Below are 24,120 nucleotides of genomic sequence, written 5' to 3' on the forward strand. Positions count from 1 at the left end.
GCTCTGTTGCCCAGGCTGGAGTGCAGTGGCACGATCTCCGCTCACTGCAAGCTCTGCCTCCCGGGTTCATGACATTCTCCTGCCTCAGCCTCTCAAGTAGCTGGGACTACAGGCGCCCACCACCACGTCCAGCTAATTTTTTGTATTTTTAGTAGAGACAGGGTTTCACCATGTTAGCCAGGATGGTCTCGATCTCCTGACCTCGTGATCTGCCCACCTCAGCCTTCCAAAGTGCTGGGATTACAGGCGTGAGCCACCGCGCCTGGCCATGCCCGGCTACTTTTTGTATTTTCAGTAGAGACGAGGTTTCATTATGTTGGCCAGGCTGGTCTCAAACTCCTGACCTCAGGTGATCCACCTGCCTTGGCCTCCCAAAGTGCTGGGATTACAGGCATGAGCCACTGTGCCTGGCCTCAACTCTGTTATTTCCCTTCCCTTCCCTGCCCTATAGTCTTTCCATTCCCAGGCCAACCCAAAGAGTTGCTGAGCCCATGGCATTGACGTGAGGAAGGTCTCTGAAGCCCTTCTTGTTCCTCTTCTCCATCCCTAGCTGCTGTCCCCCAATTTGGTCCTCCCTTCACCCATGTTGACAGTTGTGTCCTAGCCAGTCTTTCCACTGTTGTCCTCCCATGCTGTTGCACTCCCTTCACTGCTGTTTGATCATGGCACCCCTGCCTGCAAATCTCTAGTTTTTCCCCGTTGCCTGTAGAGCCACATCCAAAGTCCTACAGTCTGGCCCCACCCTTTTCAGACTGGTTCACTGATACTCCAGACTTCTCTCCACACACCCCTCTACAGCCTCCATAACCTTCTCTCATCTTCTGAACACATGCAAGCTGTTTTTAAAGATTCTCGGCCGGGTGCGGTGGCTCAAGCCTGTAATCCCAGCACTTTGGGAGGCTGAGGCGGGCGGATCACGAGGTCAGGAGATCGAGACCATCCTGGCTAATACGCTGAAACCCCGTCTCCACTAAAAATATAAAAAATTAGCTGGGTGTGGTGACATGCACCTGTAATCCTAGTTACTCAGGAGGCTGAGGCAGAAGAATCACTTGAACCCGGGAGGCGGATGTTGCAGTGAGCGGAGATCGCACCACTGCACTCCAGGCTGGGCGACAGAGCGAGACTCCATCTCAAAAAAAAAAAAATATATATATATATATATTTTATATATATATATAAAATATATATTTTTTATATAGAGACATCCACTCTGTCGCCCAGGCTGGAGTGCAGTGGCCGGATCTCAGCACACTGCAAGCTCCGCCTCCCGGGTTTACACCTTTCTCCTGCCTCAGCCTCCTGAGTAGCTGGGACTACAGGCGCCCGCCACCTCACCCGGCTAGTTTTTTGTGTTTTAGTAGAGATGGGGTTTCACTGTGTTAGCCAGGATGGTCTCGATCTCCTGACCTCGTGATCCGCCCGTCTCGGCCTCCCAAAGTGCTGGGATTACAGGCTTGAGCCACCGCGCCCGGCCAATATATATATATATATTAAATAAATAAAGATTCTGTGGTTTTGCAAATGTGGTTCTTGCCTTCCTCTTTACTGTTTGCTAAGTTTCTTTCATCTCTCAAGATCCAACTCAGATTCCAGCTCAGTAGAGCCTTTCCTGACTCTCCCAGACAGCTTAATTGCTCTCTCCTCTATGATCACATTGTGTCTGCCCTCACCCTGTCACAGTGCCGATCATGTGCCATCACCTCTTGCCCTGGTTTCTGTGTGATTCTCTGTACTATTGCTTCTCGAAGGCAGGAATCAAGGCTTTTTCTTGGTTTCCCTAGCCCAGTGCTTGGCATGGAATGGTTTGTGTATGGAGAGACTACACAGAGGTGGGAGGAGATAGTAACTGTCCCATTTTGAGGGTAGACTCCTTTAGAGGAGTGGTGCCGGGTCCTGGAAGGCCTTGAATCCCAGGCCAGGTGACTCAGACTTGCTTTTCTGGATGGTTCCACACATCGCAGCTAGTGGCAGGGAGCGAGGCCTGAGACTGTACCTTGCTCACTGACTGCTTTTTTTTCTTTCTTTCTTTTTTTGGAGATGGGGTCTGTCTCTGTCCCCCAGGCCAGGGTGCAGTAGCACAATCATGACTCACTACAGCCTCGACCTCCTGGACTCAGGCAGTCCTCCTGCCTCAGCCTCTGGTATAGCTGGTACCACAGGTACCCACCACCACACCTGACTGATTTTTTTTTTTTTTTTTTGAGATGGAGTCTCGCTCTGTTGCCCAGGCTGGAGTGCAATGGCGTGATCTCGACTCACTACAACCTCCCCGCCTCTCGGGTTCAGGTGATTCTCTTGCCTCAGCTTCCTGAGTAGCTGGGATTACAGGTGCCTGCCACCAACACCTGGCTAATTTTTGTATTTTTAGTAGAGACTGGGTTTCACCATGCTGGCCAGGCTGGTCTCAAACTCCCAACCTCAGGCGATCCCCCCACCTCAGCCTCCCAAAGTGCTGGGATTACAGGTATGAGCCACTGCGCCTGGCCTAATTTTTGTATTCTCTGTAGAGACGGGGTTTCACCAAGATGCCCAGGCTGGTCTCAACTCCCGGGCTCAAGCGATTCTCTCGCCTCAGCCTCTTAGAGTGCTGGGATTACAGTCATGAGCCACTGTGCCCAGCCTATTTTTTGTTTCTTTCTCTGTTTAAAAATATGCTTGTGTGTGTGTGTGTGTGTGTGTGTGTGCGCGCGCGCGCATGTGTGTGTGTATGGTGTATTTTTGTTTTGTTTTGTTTTTTCTTTTTTTTTTTGAGATGGAGTCTCACCCTGTCACCCAGGCTGGAGTGCAATGGCACGATCTCAGCTCACTGCAACCTCTACCTCCCGGGTTCTAATGGTTCTCCTGCCTCAACCTCCCGAGTAGCTGGGATTATGTATGTGTGTTTTTAAAATCAAAATAACATGATCACATTATAGAAAATTTAGAAAACAGAAAATAAGTCTTCCATATTTCTACCAGTCATTTACAACCATTGTTATTTATTTATTTATTTATTTTGAGACGGAGTCTCGCTCTGTCGCCCAGGCTGGAGTGCAGGGGCTGAATCTCAGCTCACTGCAAGCTCTGCCTCCCGGGTTTACGCCATTCTCCTGCCTCAGCCTCCCGAGTAGCTGGGACTACAGGTACCTGCCACCTCGCCCGGCTAGTTTTTTGTTTTTTTTAGGAGAGATGGGGTTTCACCGTGTTAGCCAGGGTGGTCTCGATCTCCTGACCTCGTGATCCGCCTGTCTCGGCCTCCCAAAGTGCTGGGATTACAGGCTTGAGCCACCGTGCCCGGCCTTATTTATTTATTTATTGAGATGGAGTCTCACTCTGTCTTCCAGACTGGAGTGCAGTGGTGTGATCTCGGCTCACTGCAGCCTCCGCCTCCTGGGTTCAAGTGATTCTCCTGCCTCAGCCTCCCGAGTAGCTGGAATTAGAGGCACATACTACCATGCCTGGCTAATTTTTGTATTTTTAGTAGGGAGGGATTTCACCCTGTTGGCCAGGGTGGTCTTGAACTCCTGATCTCAAGTGATCTGCCCACCTTGGCCTCCCAAAGTGCTGGAATTATAGGTGTGAGCCATCGCGCCTGGCCTGTATTTTTTTTTTTTTTGAGACAGAGTCTCACTCTGTCACCCAGGCTGGAGTGCAGTGATATGATCTCGACTCACTGCAACCTCCACCTCCCGGGTTCAAGCGATTCTCCTGCCTCAGCCTCCAAAGTAGCTGGGATTACAGGTGCATGCCACCACACCTGACTAATTTTTGTATCTTTTTTTTTTTTTTTTTTTAGTAGAGACAGGGGTTCTCACCACGTTGGCCAGGCTGGTCTCAAACTCCTGGTCTCAAACTCCTGACCTCAAGTGATCCGCCCGCCTTGGCCTCCCAAAGTGTTGAGATTATAGGCATGAGATACCGGGCCTGGCCCATAATTTGGTATTGATGTAACAAAGCCCCTTTCCTTCCCTTTCCCTTTCCCTTTCCCTTTCCCTTCTTTCCCTTCTTTCCCTTCTTTCCCTTCCCTTTCCCTTCCCTTCCTTTTTTTTTCGAGACAGACTCTCGCTCTGTCGCCCAGGCTGGAGGGCAGTGGCGCTATCTCAGCTCATTGCAAGCTCTGCCTCCTGGGTTCACACCATTCTCCCACCTCAGCCTCCAGAGTAGCTGAGACTACAGGCACCTGCCACCACGCCCGGCTAATTTTGCTTTTGTATTTTTAGTAGAGACGAGGTTTAACCGTTAGCCAGGATGGTCTCAATCTCCTGACCCCGTGATCCGCCCGCCTCGGCCTCCCAAAGTGCTGCGATTATAGGCGTGAGCCACCACGCCCGGCCAGAAAACCTTTTCTGTATTGCTGCACCATCTTCATAGCTGTGATTCTTAGTGGCGGTGTGGGCCTTCAAGGAGATGTGTACCAAAATATACCTGTGCTCTCTGTCATTGGATGTTTGTGTCCTGCTTTTTTCTCCTATTGTAAGTCCTGGTCCTATGAATATCATTGCAGGCACAGCATTTTACATGTTTTTGTGATATTTTCTTAGGACAGATTCTCAGGTACCAGGTCAGAGAGCACCAAGGTCAACCGTGGCTCTTTGTGCACTGGGACCCAGCTAGCCACTCTGGAGATGATTGCTTTTTCTTGCTCTGTCACACTCAGCCTCATCTCCAAAGCCCGTAGGACTTCACAGAGGTTCCAGAGTGTTGCTGACTCTCTGCCTCTCAGCGTGACTCTGAATTTTAAATTTTTTTTTTTTTTGAGACGGAGTCTTTGCTCTGTCGCCCAGGCTGGAGTGCAGTGGTGCCCACTCGGCTCACTACAAGCTCCGCCTCCTGGGTTTACGCCATTCTCCTGCCTCAGCCGGGCGAGGTGGCGGGCGCCTGTAGTCGCCAGCTACCTCGGGAGGCTGGTTTTTTGTACTTTTAGTAGAGACGGGGTTTCACCGTGTCAGCCAGGATGGTCTCGATCTCCTGACCTTGTGATCCGCCCGTCTCGGCCTCCCAAAGTGCTGGGATTACAGGCGTGAGCCACCGCGCCCGGCCTGAATTTTTAATTTTTAAAAATTTTTTATTTATTTATTTTCCCCTGAGTCGAGTCTCGCTCTGTTGTCGAGGCTGGAGTGCACCAGCACGATCTTGGCTCACTGCAACCTCTGCCTCCCGGGTTCAAGTGATTCTCCTGCCGCAGCCTCCGGAGTAGCTGGGATTACAGGCACCCGCCACCATGTCTGGCTAATTTTTGTATTTTTAGGAGAGACGGGGTTTCACCTTGTTAGCCAGACTGGTCTTGCACTCCTGACCTCAGTTGATCCACCTGCCTCGGCCTCCCAAAGTGCTGGGATTACAGGCATGAGCCACCATGCCTGGCCAAAATTTATTTATTATTATTATTGTTTATTATTTTTTTGAGACAGAGTCTTGCTCTGCTGCCCAGGCTGCAGTGTGGTGCCGTGCTGCGATCTCGGCTTACTGCAACCTCATCCTCCTAGGTTCCAGCGATTCTCCTGCCTTAGCTTCCCAAGTAGCTGGGACTATAGGCGTGCAACACCACACCTGACTAATTTTTTTTTTTTTTTTTGAGATGGAGTCTTGCTCTGTCTCCCAGGCTGGAGTGCAATGGCACAATCTCAGCTCACTGCAACCTCCGCCTCCCGGGTTCAAGCGATTCTCCTGCCTCAGCCTCCCAAATAGATGGGATTACAGGCACCTGCCACCATGCCCAGCTAATTTTGTATTTTTAGTAGAGACGGGGTTTTGCCATCTTGGCCAGGCTGGTCTCGAACTCCTGACCTCAGGTGACCCACCTGCCTCGGCCTCCCAAAGTGCTGGGATTACAGGCGTGAGCCACCACGCCTGGCCAATTTTTGTAATTTTAATAGAGGCGGGGTTTCACCATGTTGGCCATGTTGGCTGGTCTAGAACTCGTGGTTTCAAGTGATCCTCCTGCCTTGGCCTGCCAAAGTGCTGCGATTACAGGTGTGAGCCACCACACCCGGCCAATTTTTGTATTTTTAATAGACATGGGGTTTTACCATGTTGGCCATGTTGGCTGGTCTGGAACTCCTGTTCTCAGGTGATCTGCCTGCCTTGGCCTCCCAAAGTGCTAGGATTACAGGCCTGAGCCACCATGCCAGGCCTAAACTTATTTTTTATTTTTAATATTAAAAAAAAGAGACAGGGTCTCGCTGTGTTGCCCAGGCTGATCTCAAACTGGATTCAAGCCACCCTTTCACCTCAGCCTCCCAAAGTCCTGGATTACAGGCTTGAGCCACCGTGCCCAGCTGGCCCTGAATTTTTTTTAGTGCATGAGATGATATTTATTTAATGTGTTTTTTGGAGCCTGAAATAAACCTCACACTGGGAGCCTGGGTAGAATACGGGAAGGGAAGGCAAGGAAAAGTCACAGAGAGCTCAGACAGCCAGCACCTGTGAAAAGCATAGAAAGAGGTTTCCAAACCAGTGACAAGTGTGGTTTTCAATTAGCTGGGCGTGGTGGTACGCACCTGTAATCCTAGCTACTCCAGAGGCCGAGGCATGAGAATCGATTGAATCTGGGAGGTGGAGATTGTAGTGAGCAGAGATTGCGCCACTGCACTCCAGCCTGGGCAACAGAGCGAGACTCCGTCTCAAAAAAAAAAAGGTGTGGTTTTCATGGCCCTTCCTGGCAGAGCTGCAGCCTAACTCTGCCTTCCTCTCTTCCCTCACTGCCTTTACCCTCCAGCTATGAGGAACTGCCCCACTGTCCTGCAGTGGTGGGGAGCCTTACTGATCTGGGCCTTTGCTCTCTGTCTTCCTTCTGCAACCTGGCCTTTCTTGAAGCCCACTGAGGTGTCTCCCCTTTTTCCTGTTTTTGCTCTGCACCTTGCTGTGGTCCCCAGCACCCCCTCAGGGGGTGTCCACTTGTCTCAGATACCAGATTGTGGACTCCAGAAGGGTGAGAGCTGTGTCTTATTCACTGTCGTATGTTCCTCACACTATAGCTGGTTGCTGAATGAAAATAACTAAGGTTAAGAGCCTTTTATTTGTTATAAATTCAGTAAAGGGCATTAGCCATTCTGAGTGGCACTGCAAGGGGTTTTAGGTTACTCCTCCTTGTAGGTGAAACTTAGCCCTCACCATCCTAGGGCCGGGCACAGTGGCTCATGCCTGTAATCCCAGCACTTTGGGAGGCCGAGGCGGGCAGATCACAAGGTCAGGCAATCGAGACCATCCTGGCTAACACGGTGAAATCCCGTCTCTACTAAAAATACAAAAAAATTAGCTGGGCGTGGTGGTGGACGCCTGTATTTCCAGCAACTTGGGAGGCTGAGGCAGGAGAATGGCATGAACCTGGAAGGCGGAGCTTGCAGTGAGCCGAGTTCGCGCCACTGCACTCCAGCCTGGGTGACAGAGTGAGACTCCATCTCAAAAAAAATAATACTAATAAATAAATAAGAGCCAGTTAGTTGATGCTCAGTTAGTGGGAAAGAAAGTTTATGCTGTTGATTTCCTATTTGTAACTTGGAGTAAAAGCTCATGGTGCTCATTTAGGCCAGTCAGCGTGATCCTTATTCAAAAGACTGTGCATATGTCTTACCAAAAGTGTTCCTCAAGAACCAGCTCTATGGCTGGGCGTGGTGGCTCACGCCTGTAATCCCAGCACTTTGGGAGGCCAAGGCTGGCAGATCACAAGGTCAGGAGATCGAGACCATCCTGGCTAACACGGTGAAACCCCGTCTCTACTAAAAATACAAAAAAATTAGCTTGGTGTGGTGGTGGACGCCTGTAGTCCTAGCTACTTGGGAGGCTGAGGCAGGAGAATGGCGTGAACCCGGGAGGCGGAGCTTGCAGCAAGCCAAGATCGCACCACTGCACTCCAACCTGGGCAACAGAGCAAGACTCTGTCTCAAAACAAACAAACAAACAAACAAACAAAAAAACCCAGCTCTTTGAAGGAAAGAAGAAAGCAAGGAAACAAGTGGAAGCCCTTGTCAGTGTCTTCCTGGAGTGGGGTTCATTCATTCAGCCACATATTCACTGAGTGCCTTCAATTTGTCAGGCTCCGTACCAGGCTTCGAGATGCTTTGCCCACTCAACTTTACCATCTTGTGTCCCTGGAGACAGACTTGGATTCACTGACTACTACCCCTGAGATCTTAAGACAAGCTACTTCCCCTCTCTGAGCTTGAGCTTTTTCAGCTGCAAAATATAAATATTCCTCCCTCGTAAGGCTGTTGTGAGGGTTAAATGAGGAGCTGTATTGTAGCTTTTCTCAGCCAGGGTCCCGAGCTGAGCCACACAACAGAAAAGCTGATTGGAGTGACTCTCTCAGCTCTCTCAAGTACAGAGTATAACTAGTACCATCCTAGATAACAGGAGAGAAGTAAAGCCATTGTAAATAGTGGATTAGGGGGTCATAAGTCTCTCGAAGAACCAGGTCAAGGAAGGCCAGTACAACCTTCTTTTCTGACAGCTCGACATAGTGGCCAGTTTTAGGGCAAGTAGAATTTCACAGTAGCATCATTGTGTGGTGAGTTTGGCACACTGTAGACACTAAGTAAATGTCAGCTTCCTTCTCCAGTCCCTCCTCCTCCCTCCCTTTCTTGCCAGGACTCAGCTTCTCTTAAAGCCATGCACATCTTTCAGAAAGAGCCTAGGTTTTCTTAAATGGGAAAATATCCACTTGTCTCAGTGTTTTAGGTCACTCTTCCTAGGCAACGTGCTTCCAGGCCCTTGGGCTACTGCTGTGATGCAGGTGCCTCCTGTTTGCTGTGCCCTGGCACTTGGGCAGTGCTTCCTAGAGAAGGGGGAAGCCCTACAGCATGCTGCATGTCTTCTCAAACCACTGAGCTGCTGTGCTGCCGCAGGCCCTTCACCAAGCACCAGGGAACTAAAGTATGAACTAGACACAGATGCACATGGCTGCAGGGAGTTTCTAGCTTACTAATGGAGATCAGATTTGTTTATGAGGAGCCCAGTGAGGGGTGCCAGGCCATGTCTTTAAGATTTTAGGAAAAGGGGGAGGATCAGAGTGAACAGGGCAGTCACCCTATCATCCCCATCATAGTCCCCTGCTGTCCGCCATTCATAAAGGAAATGGCATCTCTTTGTGGGCCTGGAGGTCACCTGTTAAACATGTGCACCTTGGCCAGATGTCTGTATGCTAGCACCTGAAAGTGCTACCAGAGCGGCCCCTTTTCTTCTGTCCTCTGGTGACTCAAGACTCGAGGAGCCAGTTCTGTGGATGGTAGATCCGATTTCAGTGACTTCAGCGGTGGCTAGGTTCTGCTGAGTCTGAAAGGGGAACAGATACCAAGCCCCAAATCTTCCTTGCAGGAAGCCAGATGATTCTAGTAGTAAACCACTGGTCCTTCAGGCATGAAATAACCTCAGGGCCAATTCCTCAGCAACACAGAGCCTCCTGAACTTCACCTGGTCACTTCGTCCAAGTTGCAGGAGCCATCAGGGCAGAGTTGGTGTTCAGCAGGAAGGACACAGCCAGTCTGTCACAGAGGAGGTTGGAAGGGGTGGAGGCTATAGTATGAGGCACGTCCAGACACAGTGAGTTCTGGCTGTATGCCTGGGGACAGTCAGTCATACCCTCTATGAACTGGTGACTCAGGTGGGAAGATAAGAGGTAGTATCTGTGATAAAACCAGAGAATATTCAATGCTGACCCTCAGCTCTATGAATGTTTAGAGTAAGGAGAGAGCTCCCATTTTGGGTCTTTGGATCACGGTGAATATCAGTTTCTACATCTGTAAACTGAGGGGGTCACTCTGTGGATGCATCTCATATTAGCATTGTATTTAAGAATTGGATCTGGACAAGGTGAGGTGGCTCACGTTTGTAATCCTAGCGCTTTGGGAGCCCAAGGTGGGAGGATCACTTGAGCCTAGGTATTCAAAACCAGCCTGGGCAACAAGGCAAGACCCCATCTCTACAAAAAAAAAAGCTTTAAAAATCAGCCAGGCGGCCGGGCGCGGTGGCTCAAGCCTGTAATCCCAGCACTTTGGGAGGCCGAGACGGGTGGATCACGAGGTCAGGAGATCAAGACCATCCTGGCTAACACGGTGAAACCCCGTCTCTACAAAAAAAAAAAAAAAAAAAATCAGCCAGGCCTGGTGGCTCATGTGTGTAGTCCCAGCTACTCAGGAGGCTGAGGTGGGAGGACTGCTTGAGCCCAGGAGTTTGAGGCTACCATGAGCTATGACTGCACCACTACACTCTAGCCTGGGCAACAGAGTGAGACCCTGTCTCTTTTTTTTTTGAGACGGAGTCTCGCTCTGTCGCCCAGGCTGGAGTGCAGTGGCCGGATCTCAGCTCACTGCAAGCTCCGCCTCCTGGGTCTACGCCATTCTCCTGCCTCAGCCTCCCGAGTAGCTGGGACTACAGGCGCCCGCCACCTCGCCCGGCTAGTTTTTTGTCTTTTTAGTAGAGACGGGGTTTCACCGTGTTAGCCAGGATGGTCTCGATCTCCTCACCTCGTGATCCGCCCGTCTCGGCCTCCCAAAGTGCTGGGATTACGGGCTTCAGCCACCGCGCCCGGCCGAGACCCTGTCTCTTAAAAAAAAAAAAGAGAGAAAGAAAAGAACTGGAGTCCAGGTGCAGTCTTGCCCAACATGGTGAAACCCCATCTCTACTAAAAATACAAAAATTAGCTGGGCGTGGTGGCAGGCACCTGTAATCCCAGCTACTCAGGAGGCTGAGGAACGAGAATAGCTTGAGCCCAGAAGGCGGAGGCTGCAGTGAGCTGAGATCGCGCCACTGCACTTCAGCCTGGGCGACAGAGCGAGACTCCGTCTTAAAAAAAAAAAAAAAAAAAAAAAAGAACTGGCTGTACAGAGGCTTCCGGTGGAGGTGAGGCTGGGCCTGAAGTATGGGAGCATCTGGTTTAATAATTAGGGGTGTGGGGTGAGGTGTGGAACCCAAGCAGTGTCTCCACAGGCAGGAACAGCCCTGAATTTGGCCACCCTCAGGGCTGTTCCTCATGGAGCCCAGGCATGGCTGTGAAGCTGGACCTGAGCCCTGCATCTGTTACCAGGAAGGGGAGGGTGCGGAGGAGCTCTCCTGGGGGCGGGACAGGATGAAGACAACTGCCCCAGGCCAGCAGAGGCGCAGGAAAGAGGATGGCAGAGCCCTATGCAGAGATCAGATGGGAAAAGGAGACAAGGTTGTGTTCTGAGGACATTCTTGGATTTTATGAAAAGACTTTAAAAAATCCCCAAAACCCAAAAACAACATTTTCTTGGATTTTCATCTGAGCCTATCATATCTCTGCTCTTAGCAAGTGTGCCCGATTTAATAAAATCAGTACTGGCAGCCAGCAGCATGTTTTTGTTCTAGAACCTTAGACTATCTTTTTTTTTTTTTTTTGAGACGGAGTTTTGCTCTTGTTGCCCAGGCTGGAGAGCAATGGTGCGATCTGGGCCCACCACAACCTCCACCTCCCAGGTTCAAGTGATTCTCCTGCCTCAGCCTCACGAGTAGCTGAGATTACAGGCATGCGCTGCCACACCCAGCTAATTTTATATTTTTAGTAGAGACAGGGTTTCTCCATGATGGTCAGGCTGGTCTTGAGCTCCTGACCTCAGGTGATCCACCCGCTTCAGCCTCCCAAAGTGCTGGGATTACAGGCATGAGCTGTGTCCGACTACCTTAGACTATCTTTTGGAAAATAAGAGGAATGGCCAGGCACGGTGGCTCACGCCTGTAATCCCAGCACTTTGGGAGGCCAAGACAGGCGGATCACGAGGTCAAGAGATCAAGACCATCCTGGCCAACGTGGTGAAACCCTGTCTCTACTAAAAATACAAAAATTAGCCGGGTGTGGTGGCGGGCACCTGTAGTCCCAGCTACTCAGGAGGCTGAGGCAGGAGAATCGCTTCAACCCAGGAGGCGGAGGTTGCAGTGAGCCAAGATTACGCCATTGCACTCCAGCCTGGGCGACAGTGCAAGACTCTGTCTCGAAAAAATAAAAAAAATAAAAAATAAGAGGAATAAATGAATGATAAATAAAACAGTACAGAAAGGTTATAAAGTCAATAGTAAGTCTCTGCCCTCACCACCCCATTCACTTGCCCCTCAGCACCCCACCCCGCAAAAAACAAAACAAAACAAAAAAACACAAAAACCCCCACTCTCTAGAGGTAAATACTATGAACCATTTTGAATCTGTACAGGGTACCAACAGGAGCCTGTGTGATGTGTACTCTCAAGCTTCTGGGTAAAGCTTGCTCTGGGTCTCTCCTGGGCTGAACCTTTTCCAGGAAGGGAGAAGGGACTGCAGCTGTGGTGTGGCAGGGGCGGGCACAGAACCCTTCCAGAGAGAGGTTTCTCAGGGTCCCGGGAGCGTGGTCAGCAGCCCCACTTCGGTCAGGCGTCACCGGCTCGCCCGCCGGCCCTGGCCAGGGTTTTCTCCTCTGTGTCTGAGGACTCTTTTTCACCTTCTCAGGATCCCTCTGTGACCCAGCTGACGAACGCCCCACAGGGCGGCCTGGCGGAATTCAACCCCTTCTCAGAGGTTGGTGAGCAGGCCCTCTTTCCAAGTCCCGTGACCCTCTGGGGTGGTGCTGGGGTCTCCAGGGCAGGGAGCCTTGGCAAGGACAGAAGCAGCTCTGAGAAGCGGCAGTCCTCAAAGGGACAGTCCTCACATGAACCCGGGAAGCAGGGTAAGGATGGGAAAGCCACCAAACGCTCTGTGAAATTCTCCCCTTGAGATCTGTGACCAGGGCCCCTCCCCAAGGAGGTCAGGGCAGTGCCCAAGAGTGCTGGACCCAGCGAGCCCAGGGGTGCTGGGTTAGGGATCAGATGGCCTGAACCTGAGGCTTGTTGGCTAGGAAGCCACAGGGGAAGGCCCAGTGCAGGCCCCAAGGGAGTCCCCTCACAGTCAGGGGCACATCACCCATCCTGCTGTGGGTTTGCCCCCTCGTCACCAACTAGTGGAGTCCCACTCACTTCTGTCCTTTGATTTGTTCCATGTAGACAAATGCAGCGACAACAGTTCCTGTCACACAACTCCCTGGGTCCTCGCAGCCAGCGGTTCTCCAGCCATCAGTGGAACCAACCCAGCCGACCCCCCAGGTACTGCTGACAAAGAACTCTGGTCTTTTCTCTCCAGTGAGGGAATCACCCAGACCAGTAGTAGCTGAGCCCTGAGGCTCGGGGCAAGCAGAGAGCCTTCAGCCTTGGCCCCCTAAGGACCCTTTTGCTAATTTGTTTGGAGCTGGTCACCTACAAGTAGAGGGGCTGCTCTGCCAATTAATATCCTTACTCCCTGCATCCCATCCACCACCACCACTGAGAAATAAGCTCTACTCACCAGGCTGGGCTCCTTGGTGCCTCCAGAGAGGGCATTTGTCCCTGTTGTACCCCTCCAGGTCCTCCTCAGGCCTTTGACTTGTTCTCTCTTCCTTGGGGCCCAGAATCTCTCTTTTTTTTTCTTTAACTTCATTGATTCTCACCTTCCTTCCTGTCTTCCTTTGTCCCTTCACCAAATACTGTGAATCTTTTCTGCTTTGTGCCTGGTGCTCCACTGCACTGCCTCACTGCCCTCCCGCCGCGCTCCTCGCTGCCCCTATGAGCGTGACCCACGGTGGAGTTGTGTGTTGCAGCTCCTGCTTAGACAGGCCGGCAAGTTCCCGCCTGCCCAATTCCTGGCAGCGAGCGAGCTCTCAGAGAGGCAGATGCTCCTAGGAGGAGAAAGTATTCTCAGAGACAGCTACATGCGAAAGCTTCCCAAGGTAGGCCTAGTGTAGATGAGCAGGAAGAAGGGCAGGGCACCCAGAGCCTGCCCAGCGCTCCTCCCAGGCCCCAGAGCCCTGTGGAGGTGAGGCAGCCCTTACATGCGGAGGTGCCTTTCTGTGCAGCTGGGTGGTGGGCTGTAGGGAACTGGGTCCTTCTCAACTGACGTCACAGACTTGGAGGAGGTCAAGACCCCCAGCGTGGCACAGCAGGGTCAGTTCTGCTCCTGCTTCTGCCACCAGTGCCTGAAACTTCCCTCCCCAAGGCAGCCTTAGGTCTTTGAAGAGTTTTTGGAGAGGTTGGTGTGTGTATACATGTGTGTGTACACATGTGCCTGGTTTGTCATCCTGTGAGATGACCAGTTTTAGATCTCTCCCTAAAAAGGACTGGAGTCTCATCTATCAGGAGGAACCTGGCCCTAATGGCAGCAGCTACCAGCAGGTGCAGGGCCCCGGGGCCAGGTCTGTTCAGCCTCATGTACAGTCAGTCCCTTACTGTCACTCAGAGGCTCTGCCCTGCCTGAAGAGGAGATAAGCGTGGACTCTGCACACCACTAAAGCCAGGCAGGGCAGGGCCACACCTAAGGGGCTGTCCTGGGGTATAGCCAGTCGCAGTTTAGGGGGACCTCAGGAGGCAGCTTCTGGGGGCAGGCCAGGGGACAGGCTGCTTGTACAGATCCTGAGGCTCAGGCACACGCCATCTGCCCTCACATGTCTCCCCTTTCCACTCACTGCTAGCAGGCTTGCACTGTTTTCCTTCTCATACATACACCCAGGCTCTTCAAATGAGGCTTGGGTCTGTGGGTTTCTTGTTATAGTTTAGTTTCTTGTGAGGTCTTTTTCCCAAAGGTCACAATCACTGAGCTCTGCCTTGACCCAGTATGAGGAGGAGGTGGAGAAGCCACTGGGGATAGTTTTCCCAACTCAAGCTTAGGGATGAGGGCAGAGGAGAATGTAGTCATGGCCAAGGGACCAGGAAGGTGCGGGGGCAGTGGAAGACAGGTTGGCTTCTCTAAGGTGGTCTCTGGTACCTAAGACACTCTGGGAGGTGGGGACTGCTTCTGGGACTACTTGCTGGCTGTCCCTGCCTGGGACAACGCCTCTCTGCCTGCCCACCCAGGCTGACACTGTTTCTGTTTGTTGTGTCTGGCTGTCCCTGTACCTCCCCTGTTCTCTCCAGGCTGCGGTGTCTGCAGCCCAGGCAGGCCTGCTTCGGCAGCAGGAAGAACTGGACAGGAAAGCTGCTGAGCTGGAACGCAAGGAGCGGGAGCTGCAGAACACTGTAGCCAACTTGCATGGTAAGGGAGGCTGCTGGGGCCTGGGGCTGCCCTGCCTGGCATAGATGAGTATCCTGAACCCTGTGTGGAGGGCCTCCCAGCGTTCACCCTGAGCTGCCTCAGAGTTTTGTGGGGCTCTTCTCGTCACAGGACACTGGTCCTCGGAAGAGCAGTACGTTGCAAGTCAGGAGACCTGTAGTGTGGTTGTAATGGCTGTAGATTACTTCTGTACTCCTTCCTAGCTCTAAAATGACTTGATTCTTTGATAGCATAGGGGCATTGGTCCCACAATTCCTTGCTAATGGTGATGAACTGAGTTATCACACTTGTGGGCTGCTTGTTAATAAAAATAATCACTTAGGCCGTTTAGCTCTCTGTATTTCCCAGTGCATTTGGGATCTATTATCTCAGTGTGAGCTTGGTGGTATCTCTTTGGGTTCCATTCCTGTTCCGTCCCACTCCATGCAGACTCCAAGCCCTGCTTGCTGGAGCCCCTCTGGGAACCCTGGTTTGGCCCATACACTGTGCTGGCGTGCACGCACCTCGATGCCCCTTCTGAGGCTGGGCCCTCACCTCGTCACTCCTTTTCCCCCACACAGTGAGAGAGAACTGGCCCCCCCTGCCCTCGTGGTGCCCTGTGAAGCCCTGCTTCTACCAGGATTTCTCCACAGAGATCCCTGCCGACTACCAGCGGATATGCAAGATGCTCTACTATCTGTGGATGTGTGAGTCCCGCTCCTGCCCTCCAAGCTTAAGGGCGAATTGGGTGTGACTTCAGAGCCCCATCTTGGCCCTGGCTGCTCCTCCCTGGTATACAGGCTTTTAGCAGACTCCAGCCTTCCTCAGTGCCTGGGCTGGGTTGGGGAGGTGCCTCTGCCCACAGGCTGCCCCCTGTCTGGAAACCTCCTTGAAAGGGGCAGTCCAGACCACAAATCACGGAGGGTGGGACTAACTAGAGGCTTCCAAGTTCCTTCAGAGTTCACTGCACTAAAAGGCCCTCCTTAGGTGAAGGCCTTCCCTGTCCACAGGCCTGTGGATTCTGAAGGGTGAGGAAGAAGACTTCTCCTGCAGCTCCATCGGGGGCCATCCAGGGCCAGGGAAAAGCATTGCTAAAGGAAAGACTTCCTTCCCCAAGGACCAGCTCTGGGTCTGCATCTTCCCTCCACACCCCTCAGACACCCGGGCTGTCCCATCACCTCTCAGGAATGTAGTTTGATCCCTGGTTTTGAGGTCCCATAAAACCAGGATTTGGGAGCTATCCCTGCCTAGGTACAGAGTGGGCTCCTCTGTCTCTGCAGCTGCCTTCGCAGCATGAACCTCACCTCTCCTAGGGAGTGGCCGCCACACTGGAGCCCCTCAGCCACCGTGGCGCAAGTCATAACTCTGTCCTGTCCCCTCCCCAGTGCATTCAGTGACTCTGTTTCTGAACCTGCTTGCCTGCCTGGCCTCGTTCTCGGGTGACAGCTCCAAGGGAGTGGACTTTGGCCTCTCCATCCTGTGGTTTCTGATCTTCACTCCCTGTGCCTTCCTTTGTTGGTACCGACCCATCTATAAGGCCTTTAGGTGAGTGAGGCCGGGGCAAGGGGTGAGATTTTATGGCTGGCACCCCAGGTAGCAGGCTAAGGGCTATAGGCCCTGGGACCCCATCCAAGTCTTAGAGCAGAACAGAATGTAGGGAAATCCACTTTCCCTACATTCTGTTCCTCTGTTCCCACCCAGAGCAGAGACTGGGGGCCCTGTTCTTCAGTTTCTGTACCTGAGGTCTACTCTGGGCCCTGTCCTTGGACCAGGCACAGGAGACTTAGAGAAGGGACCTGCCATCCCACTGCTCCCAGTCTAGCTGATGCCGTTACTGGGAAGAGGGAGGGGACGCTCTTTGGGAACTCCCTTCTGAGGCTCTAGGGTGTGCTTCTCTGGTAGTGTCAGATGAGTGCTCTCCAGCGCTCTTCTCCATGACTATTGATGCTTCCCAATAACTCAGAGTGCCAACACCGAAGCTAGATACTGGGAACATAGCTGGATACACCTTACAGACCCCCAGGGGTTCTGGAATTGTACCTCAGGGTTGATGCTTTCAGGGCTGGGAGGCCAGCAGGCCCTGGGAAGAGGGGATAGGGCAGTGGCTGAACCATCCCTGTACCATTGGAGGCCCTGAACCCTCATTGTTCTAGCCCTCAAGGACACAGAGATGGAAGTCCTCAGCTCTTGAGAGAGTTTTGTCTGGTGTCCCCTATTCCCCAAATATTTTTTTCTTCCACTCAGATGTACAGGTTTTGTTTTGTTTTGTTTTGATTATTCTTTGTTACTACGTATCCTTAAGTTCTATTGTTTTTGTTTTTTTGTTTTGAGAGGGAGTCTCACTCTGTCACCCAGGCTGGAGTGCAATGATGCGATCTCGGCTCACTGCAACCTCCCCCTCCTGGGTTCAAGTGATTCTCCTGCCTCAGCCTCTGGAGTAGCTGGGCTTACAGGCACACACAACCACACCTGGCTAATTTTTGTATTTTTAGTAGCGATGGGGTTTCACCATGTTGACCAGGCTGGTCTTGAACTCATGACCTCAAGTGATCCACCTGTCTTGGCCTCCCAAAGTGCTGGGATTATAGGCGTGAACCACCGTGCCCGGCCTGTTCTGTTTTTTTGAGACAGAATCTCTCTCTGTCATCCAGGCTGGAGTGCAATGGCACAGTGTCAGCTCACTGCAACCTCCACCTCCCAGGTTCGAGTCTCCTGTCTCAGCCTCCCAAGTAGCTGGGATTACAGGCACACACCACCATGCCCAGCTAATTTTTGTGTTTTTAGTAGAGACAGGGTTTTGCCATGTTGGCTAGGCTGGTCTCAAATTCTTGGCCTCATGCAGTTTTATTATTAGAGATTTATGCCTTTGGCTTAGTTTTTCTTGCCTGTTATGAAACGCAAGTACTCCAGAAGATGGAGTGTTAGGCTCTTTATTTTTTAATTTACTTATTTTTCTGAGACAGTGTCTTACTGTGTTGCCCAGGCTGGAGTGCAGTAGCACGATCTTGGCTCACTGCAGGAGCGTTAGGCTCTTTATATTGTCCTTTGGGGGAGCAACTTTATCAGCTCTTTGAGGAAGGGGTCAAGCACTGACCCCTTAAATTGGAAGGCAGTGAAAGGCAAGCTCTTCTTGATTATGGTGGGGTATGTGTGTGTGTGTGTGTCCCTGTGGATGGTGTGGCTGGGCCCCTGGAGCTCTGTCTCTTGCCCATGCTGCCTCCTGGCTCCTAGAGAAAAGAGATGTCACACCAAGTAAGGATGCTGAGGAACATGGCCCAAGCCCTCTTGTGACTTCTCATTTCTCTCTCTCTCCACAGGTCCGACAACTCTTTCAGTTTCTTTGTGTTCTTCTTTGTATTTTTTTGTCAAATAGGGATCTACATCATCCAATTGGTTGGCATCCCTGGCCTGGGGGACAGGTGAGACCTGGGCATCACAGAGGGAATTAGGCTTTGGATAGGGGACTCAGCCTCTCTTGCCCTGTTTTCTAGCTCCCAGAGAGCCCCGCCAGTGCCCTGCTTTTCCCGTGGCGGGGAGCGGGTGAGTGGGCCAGCTCAGATCTGCTTTGGGCCTTCTTTCCAGTTCTTTATCAGTAGCCACTCACTTTTTTTTTCTCCTTGATACTAAAGGCATCAAAAGACACACATTATTGGTCGGGCGCAGTGGCTCATGCCTGGAATCCTAGTACTTCGGGAGGCCAAGGCAGGCAGATTGTTCAAGCCCAGGAATTCGAGACCAGACTAGGAAACACAGGGAGACCTTGTCTCTACCAAAAATAAAAAAAAATTAGCCTGGTGCAGTGGCATGCACCTATATAGTCCCAGCTACTTGGGAGGCCCAAGCAGGAGGATCGCTTGAGCCCAGGAGGTTGAGGCTGCAGTGAGCCATGATTGCACCACTGGACGCCAGCCTGGGTGACAGAATGAGATCCTGTATCAAAAAAAAAAAAAAAAAAAAAAAAGACACTATCTTTCCCTGCTCTCCACTTTCTAGGGTGTTGTGGGTGAACTTGGTTTGACTCTTTAGGCTACCATGACAGTGTCTTGCACTGGATTGCAGCCTCTTCCTTTTCTCCTGCCACACCCTCCTGGACGCTGATGGATGCCCAGGCCTTTGCAGACTGGGCTGCGACTTTTTTCAGATGCCTTGTAACTTAAGGAGACAGGTCCCTCACCTCCCCTGGACAGGCTTCTTCTGGCTGCCCTCTTTGAGCATACAGCTGGTTTGAGTTTCCAGGATACCTCAGTCCTCAGCTCAAAATTAATCTCAAAAGAAAAGCTGATGGCTGATGTTTTCCTTTCTGCTCCAGTGCACAGGGAGCATTGCAGAAAGGTCAGACTGGCACTTGGCTGACAGCCTGAGCCTGGAAGGGCGGTGCTATTTTGGTCCCCTCCCTCCGGCAGAGCTGGCAAGTCCAGAGCAGTGGGGAGAGAAGGGCTGCCTCCCCTTACCCTCCAAGCAAGTGCACGCTGCCCTCCCACCACCCCTCATGCTTCTTGCCCTGCTGTTGTTAATCTGGTCCCTTTTGACCAGTGACCCAATTTCATTACTCATTACCTAAGACAGACCCTGGTAGAAAAACTGTGATTCATGATGGCCGTTTGCACCTGGACTGGGAATCAGAAGGCTTGAGTTGGCTGGGTGCGGTGGCTCACGCCTGTAATCCCAGCACTTTGGGAGGCCGAGGCAGGTGGATCACTTGAGGTCAGGAGTTCGAGACCAGCCTGGCCAACATGGCAAACCCTCATCTCTAAAAAAAAAAAGAAAAAAAAATACAAAAAAATTAGCCGGGTGTTTTGGTGGGAGCCTGTAATCCCAGCTGCTCTGGAGGCTGAGGTAGGAGAATCGCTTGGACCTGGGAGGTGGAGGTTGCAGTGAGCCAAGATTGCGCCACTGTACTGCAGCCTGGGCGAAAAGAGTGAAACATCATCTCAAAAAAAAAAAAAAAAAAGTGTTGCTGTGTCACTCAGACTGGAGTGCAGTGGCAAAATTATAGCTCACTATCACCTTGACCTCCTGGGTGCAAGTGATCCTCCTGCCCCAGCCTCCTGAGTAGCTAGGACTACAGGCATGCACAACCATGCCTGGCTAATTTTTAAAATTTTTTGTAGAGACAGGGTCTTGCTAGCCGAAGCTGGTCTCAAATTCTGGCCTGAAGTTGTCCTCCTGCCTTGGCCCCTCAAAATGCTGAGATTACAGGCATGAACCACCGTGCCTGGCCTACATTAATTTTTGTATATGGTTGAAATAAGTATTTAACTTCATTTTTCTGTATGTAGATATCGTTGTTCCAGTACCATTGGTTGAAGAGACTATTCTTTCTCTTTGAGTGGTTTTGGCATCCTTGTCAAAAATTAATTGACCGGCCGGGCGCCGTGGCTTATGCCTGTAATCCCAGCACTTTGGGAGGCCGAGACGGGTGGATTACCTGAGGTCAGGAAGGAGTTTGAGACCAGCCTGGCCAACATGGCAAAACCTCATCTCTACAAAGAATACAAAAATTAGCCGGACGCATTGGCAGGTGCCTATAATCCCAGCTACTCGGGAGGCTGAGGCAGGAGAATTGCTTGAACCCGGGAGGCGGAGGTTGCAGTGAGCCGAGATCATGCCACTGTTCTCTAGCCTGGGCTACAGAGCAAGACTCAATCTCAAAAAAAAAAAAGAAAAAGAAAAAGAAAAATTAACTGACCATAGGTGTATGGGTTTATTTCTGGAATCGCAGTTCTATTCCATTGATCTATTGATCTATATGTCTATCTTTATGCCAGTCCTACACTATTTTAGTGACTGTAGCTTTGTAGTAAGTTTTGATGTCAAGAAATATGAGAATATCCCTTTTACAGATGAGGACATGGGGCTCAGACAGGTGACAGCAAGTTGGCCAGTGATCCTCCTTCCAAGAAGGTGGGTCCTCAGGAGTGAGCAGCCACGCTTTCCATACTCCCCACCAGCAAAGCATCAGAAAAAGGCCCAGCCCAGTGCTACTTTATTTATTTATTTTATTATTATTGTGTTTTGAGATGGAGTCTCTGTTGCACAGGCTAGAGTGCAGTGGCGCGATCTCTGCTCACTGCAAGCACCGCCTCCCAGGTGTTCACAACATTCTCCTGCCTCAGCTTCCTGAATAGCTGGGACTATGTAGACACCTGCCACTACCACGCCTGGCTTATTTTTTGTATTTTTAGTAGAGACGAGGTTTCACTGTGTCAGCTAGGATGGTCTCAATCTCCTGACCTCATGATCCGCCTGCCTTGGCCTCCCAAAGTGCTGGGATTATAGGCGTGTGCCACTGCGCCTGGCCCTTTTTTTTTTTTTTTTTTTTTTGTGAGACAGGGTCTCACTCTGTTGCCCAGGCTAGAGTGCAGTGGCGTGATCACGGCTCACTGCAGCCTTGAACCTCACAGGCTCAAGTGATCCTCCCACCTCAGCATCCCGAGTAGCTGGGACCACAGGTATGTATGACCACAGCCAGTTAATTTTTTTTTTTTTTTTTTTTTTTTTTTTGAGTCGGAGTCTCGCCCTGTCACCCAGGCTGGAGTGCAATGGCATGATCTCGGCTCACTGCAACCTGCACCTTCCAGGTTCAAGTGATTCTCCTGCCTTGGCCTCCCGAGTAGCTGGGATTGCAGGCGTGTGCAACCACGCGCAGCTAATTTTTGTATTTTTAGTAGAGACAGTGTTTCACCATGTTGGCCAGGCTGGTCTCCTGATCTCAAGTGATCCACCTGCCTCAGCCTCCCAAAGTGCTGGGATTACAGGCACGAACCTGGCCTTTTTAAATTTTTTGTGGAGACAGGGCCTCCCTCTGTTGCCCAGGTTGGTCTTGAACTCCTGGGCTCAAGTGATTCTCCTGCCTCAGCCTCCCAAAGTGCTGGGATTACAGGCAAGAGCCACAGCACCCAGCCCAGTGCTACTTCTGACTCTGTGAAGGCAGCAACCACATCCTCCCTTTCAGACCTCACATAACCAGAAGATTCCCCTTGTGAGTGGCGTAGTGTGGGCCCGTCAGCCTTCATGGAGGTCTGGCCTCACAGGCCAAGGGCTTCTGGCTCATAGGGCTCCCTGTGCTGTGGGGAAATGCCAAGGTGATGGTCAGGACACAGTGGCCAGTTGGAGAAGAGCCCCTTATGCTGACTCTTGGGGCCCACTACCACTTTGCTCCCTCTGGCCTCTTCTTCCCTTACAGCGGTTGGATTGCAGCCCTGTCTACACTGAAGAAAGGGTCCCTGGCCGTATCAGTCATCATGATGGTGGTGGCTGGCTTCTTCACCCTCTGTGCCGTGCTCTCAGTCTTCCTCCTGCAGCGGGTGAGTGGTGTGGGCAGGGCTGACAGCAAATGGGAGGAAGCAGGCAACTGTTTTCTGCCCTTGCCCCGAGATGTTCTTCACCACTGCAGTTGGGTCTCCTAGGCTCCCAAAGGTCCAGCACCTTTCTCCAGGGATCTGGGTGGGGGGTCAGGCAGTGCCGGGCTTCTGGTGACCCCTTTGGGAGTATGTCCTGGATGGCTGGGTTCCTGGTGGGCCCAAAGGGCAGGCTCCTCTCACCCCACCCCTCTTCGCCAGGTGCACTCCCTCTACCGCCGGACAGGGGCCAGCTTCCAGCAGGCCCAGGAGGAGTTTTCCCAGGGCATCTTCAGCAGCAGAACCTTCCACAGAGCTGCTTCATCTGCTGCCCAAGGAGCCTTCCAGGGGAATTAGTCCTCCTCTCTCTTCTCTCCCCCTCAGCCTTTCTCTCGCCTGCCTTCTGAGCTGCACTTTCCATGGGTGCCTTATGTGGTGGTGGTTGTGCCCAGCACAGACCTGGCAGGGGTCTTGCTGTGGCTCTTCCTCCTCCCTCAGCGACCAGCTCTCCCTGGAAGGGGAGGGACAGGGACTTTTTTTCCCCCTCTATGTACAAAAAAAACAAAGCTCTCTTTCCTTCTCTAGTGATGGTTTGATAGGATTCTTTTGTCTCTGGAAGCAGTGGGACTGAAGTTCTCTTCGTCCTGTGCACACACAGACACCCCCACACAGTTGGGATCACAGGCTGACCTGGGCCCACCCCAGCTGGAGTTTTCTGCCAGGGTCCTGGGCCTTGACTTCCCCACCCTGCAGGCCTGGCCTGAATCTGGCCGCTCAGACACAGCCCAGCCCTTCCTGCCCCGGCTGGGGATAAGCCTCTCACAGGCTCTGGTGGACAGATTTGTTCTCCAGGTCACTCCAGTGGTCTCCAGGCTTCCAGAGAAGGCTGGTTGCCTCAAGCTCTTGCCTGCCTCATAAATGGATCCAGAGAAAACTGGCTGCCTTCGGCTCTTCCCTGCCTCACATTCCTCATAAACGGATTCATAGCCCTTTAGCCCCCTGCACCCTCCTGCAGGGGACTGCACTTTGAGCCCTCTGAAGCCCTCCTTTGCTGAGCCTTACTCTCTTCAGACTCTGAATGTGCAATGCGGTTGGCTGGGGTTTGGGGACGGGAAGGGACCAAGGACACTGACCCCAAGCTGTCCTGCCCAGCATCTTCCAGGAGGGCGGGGTCTGCCTGTGCTGGTGTGGTTGGTTTGGCCCTGTTTACTGTGACTTCCCCTCCCCTGAGGGACGGCTGCCTTTGCCTCTGCCTCAGATGCCACCTGCCCCACCCATGCTCCCCATCAGCGGCATCCAGACTTTCAGGAAGGGCAGGGCCAGCCAGTCCAGAACCGCATCCTTCAGCAGGAACTGATGAGCCATCTCTTGGAGGGCCCCCTAATACCTGGTGGGGGGTGTCACTGTGATGGACAACTAGGAGTCCACCTTTAAAACCAGCACCCTGTTCCCCCAGGCTGCCAAGCCGGTGTGTGGACTGGGGGGGGGCCTTCCCACAAAACTAGCCTCCGGCTCTAGGCCCCAGGCAGCCGCAGGCCCCGAGCCACTGAATGATACTGGCAGCGGTTGGGGTTTTATAAACTCCTTTCTGGTATTTTTTCCCCTCTATGTACAAATGTATATGTTACGTCTCAATTTTGTGCTTAAATAAAAATAAAAAGACATTTTCAGACAACACTGGTCCACATGTCTGGTGGACTTGGGAGGACGGGGCAGCCCACAGGATTAGGGGCTGGGCGCTGCTGCTAGGATTGGAGAGCCGGCACAGTTCAGATGCAATAAATA

General features: G+C 51.9%; 1 protein-coding gene across 4 annotated transcripts in view; it reads left to right on the forward strand.

The window, feature by feature from the left end:
• SCAMP2 (secretory carrier membrane protein 2) overlaps nt 1-24,010 on the forward strand; it is a 32,673-nt gene extending 8,663 nt beyond the window's left edge. Inside the window, exons 2-10 of one of the 4 annotated variants that reach the window (XM_021940739.2) lie at nt 12,413-12,481; nt 12,943-13,041; nt 13,572-13,700; nt 14,881-14,998; nt 15,577-15,702; nt 16,381-16,540; nt 18,313-18,414; nt 22,182-22,302; nt 22,558-24,010. In XM_021940739.2, coding sequence (XP_021796431.2) covers nt 12,413-12,481; nt 12,943-13,041; nt 13,572-13,700; nt 14,881-14,998; nt 15,577-15,702; nt 16,381-16,540; nt 18,313-18,414; nt 22,182-22,302; nt 22,558-22,692 — 1,059 coding nt within the window. In that variant the 3' untranslated portion in view covers nt 22,693-24,010. The remainder of the gene's footprint in view (nt 1-12,412; nt 12,482-12,942; nt 13,042-13,571; nt 13,701-14,880; nt 14,999-15,576; nt 15,703-16,380; nt 16,541-18,312; nt 18,415-22,181; nt 22,303-22,557) is intronic. The other 3 variants (XM_021940738.2, XM_009210644.2, XM_031668469.1) reach the window with 3 other exon arrangements.
• Nucleotides 24,011-24,120: the final 110 nt, after the last annotated feature.

This window comes from Papio anubis, chromosome 7 (assembly GCF_008728515.1).
Source record: "Papio anubis isolate 15944 chromosome 7, Panubis1.0, whole genome shotgun sequence".
Classification (NCBI taxonomy): domain Eukaryota; kingdom Metazoa; phylum Chordata; class Mammalia; order Primates; family Cercopithecidae; genus Papio; species Papio anubis.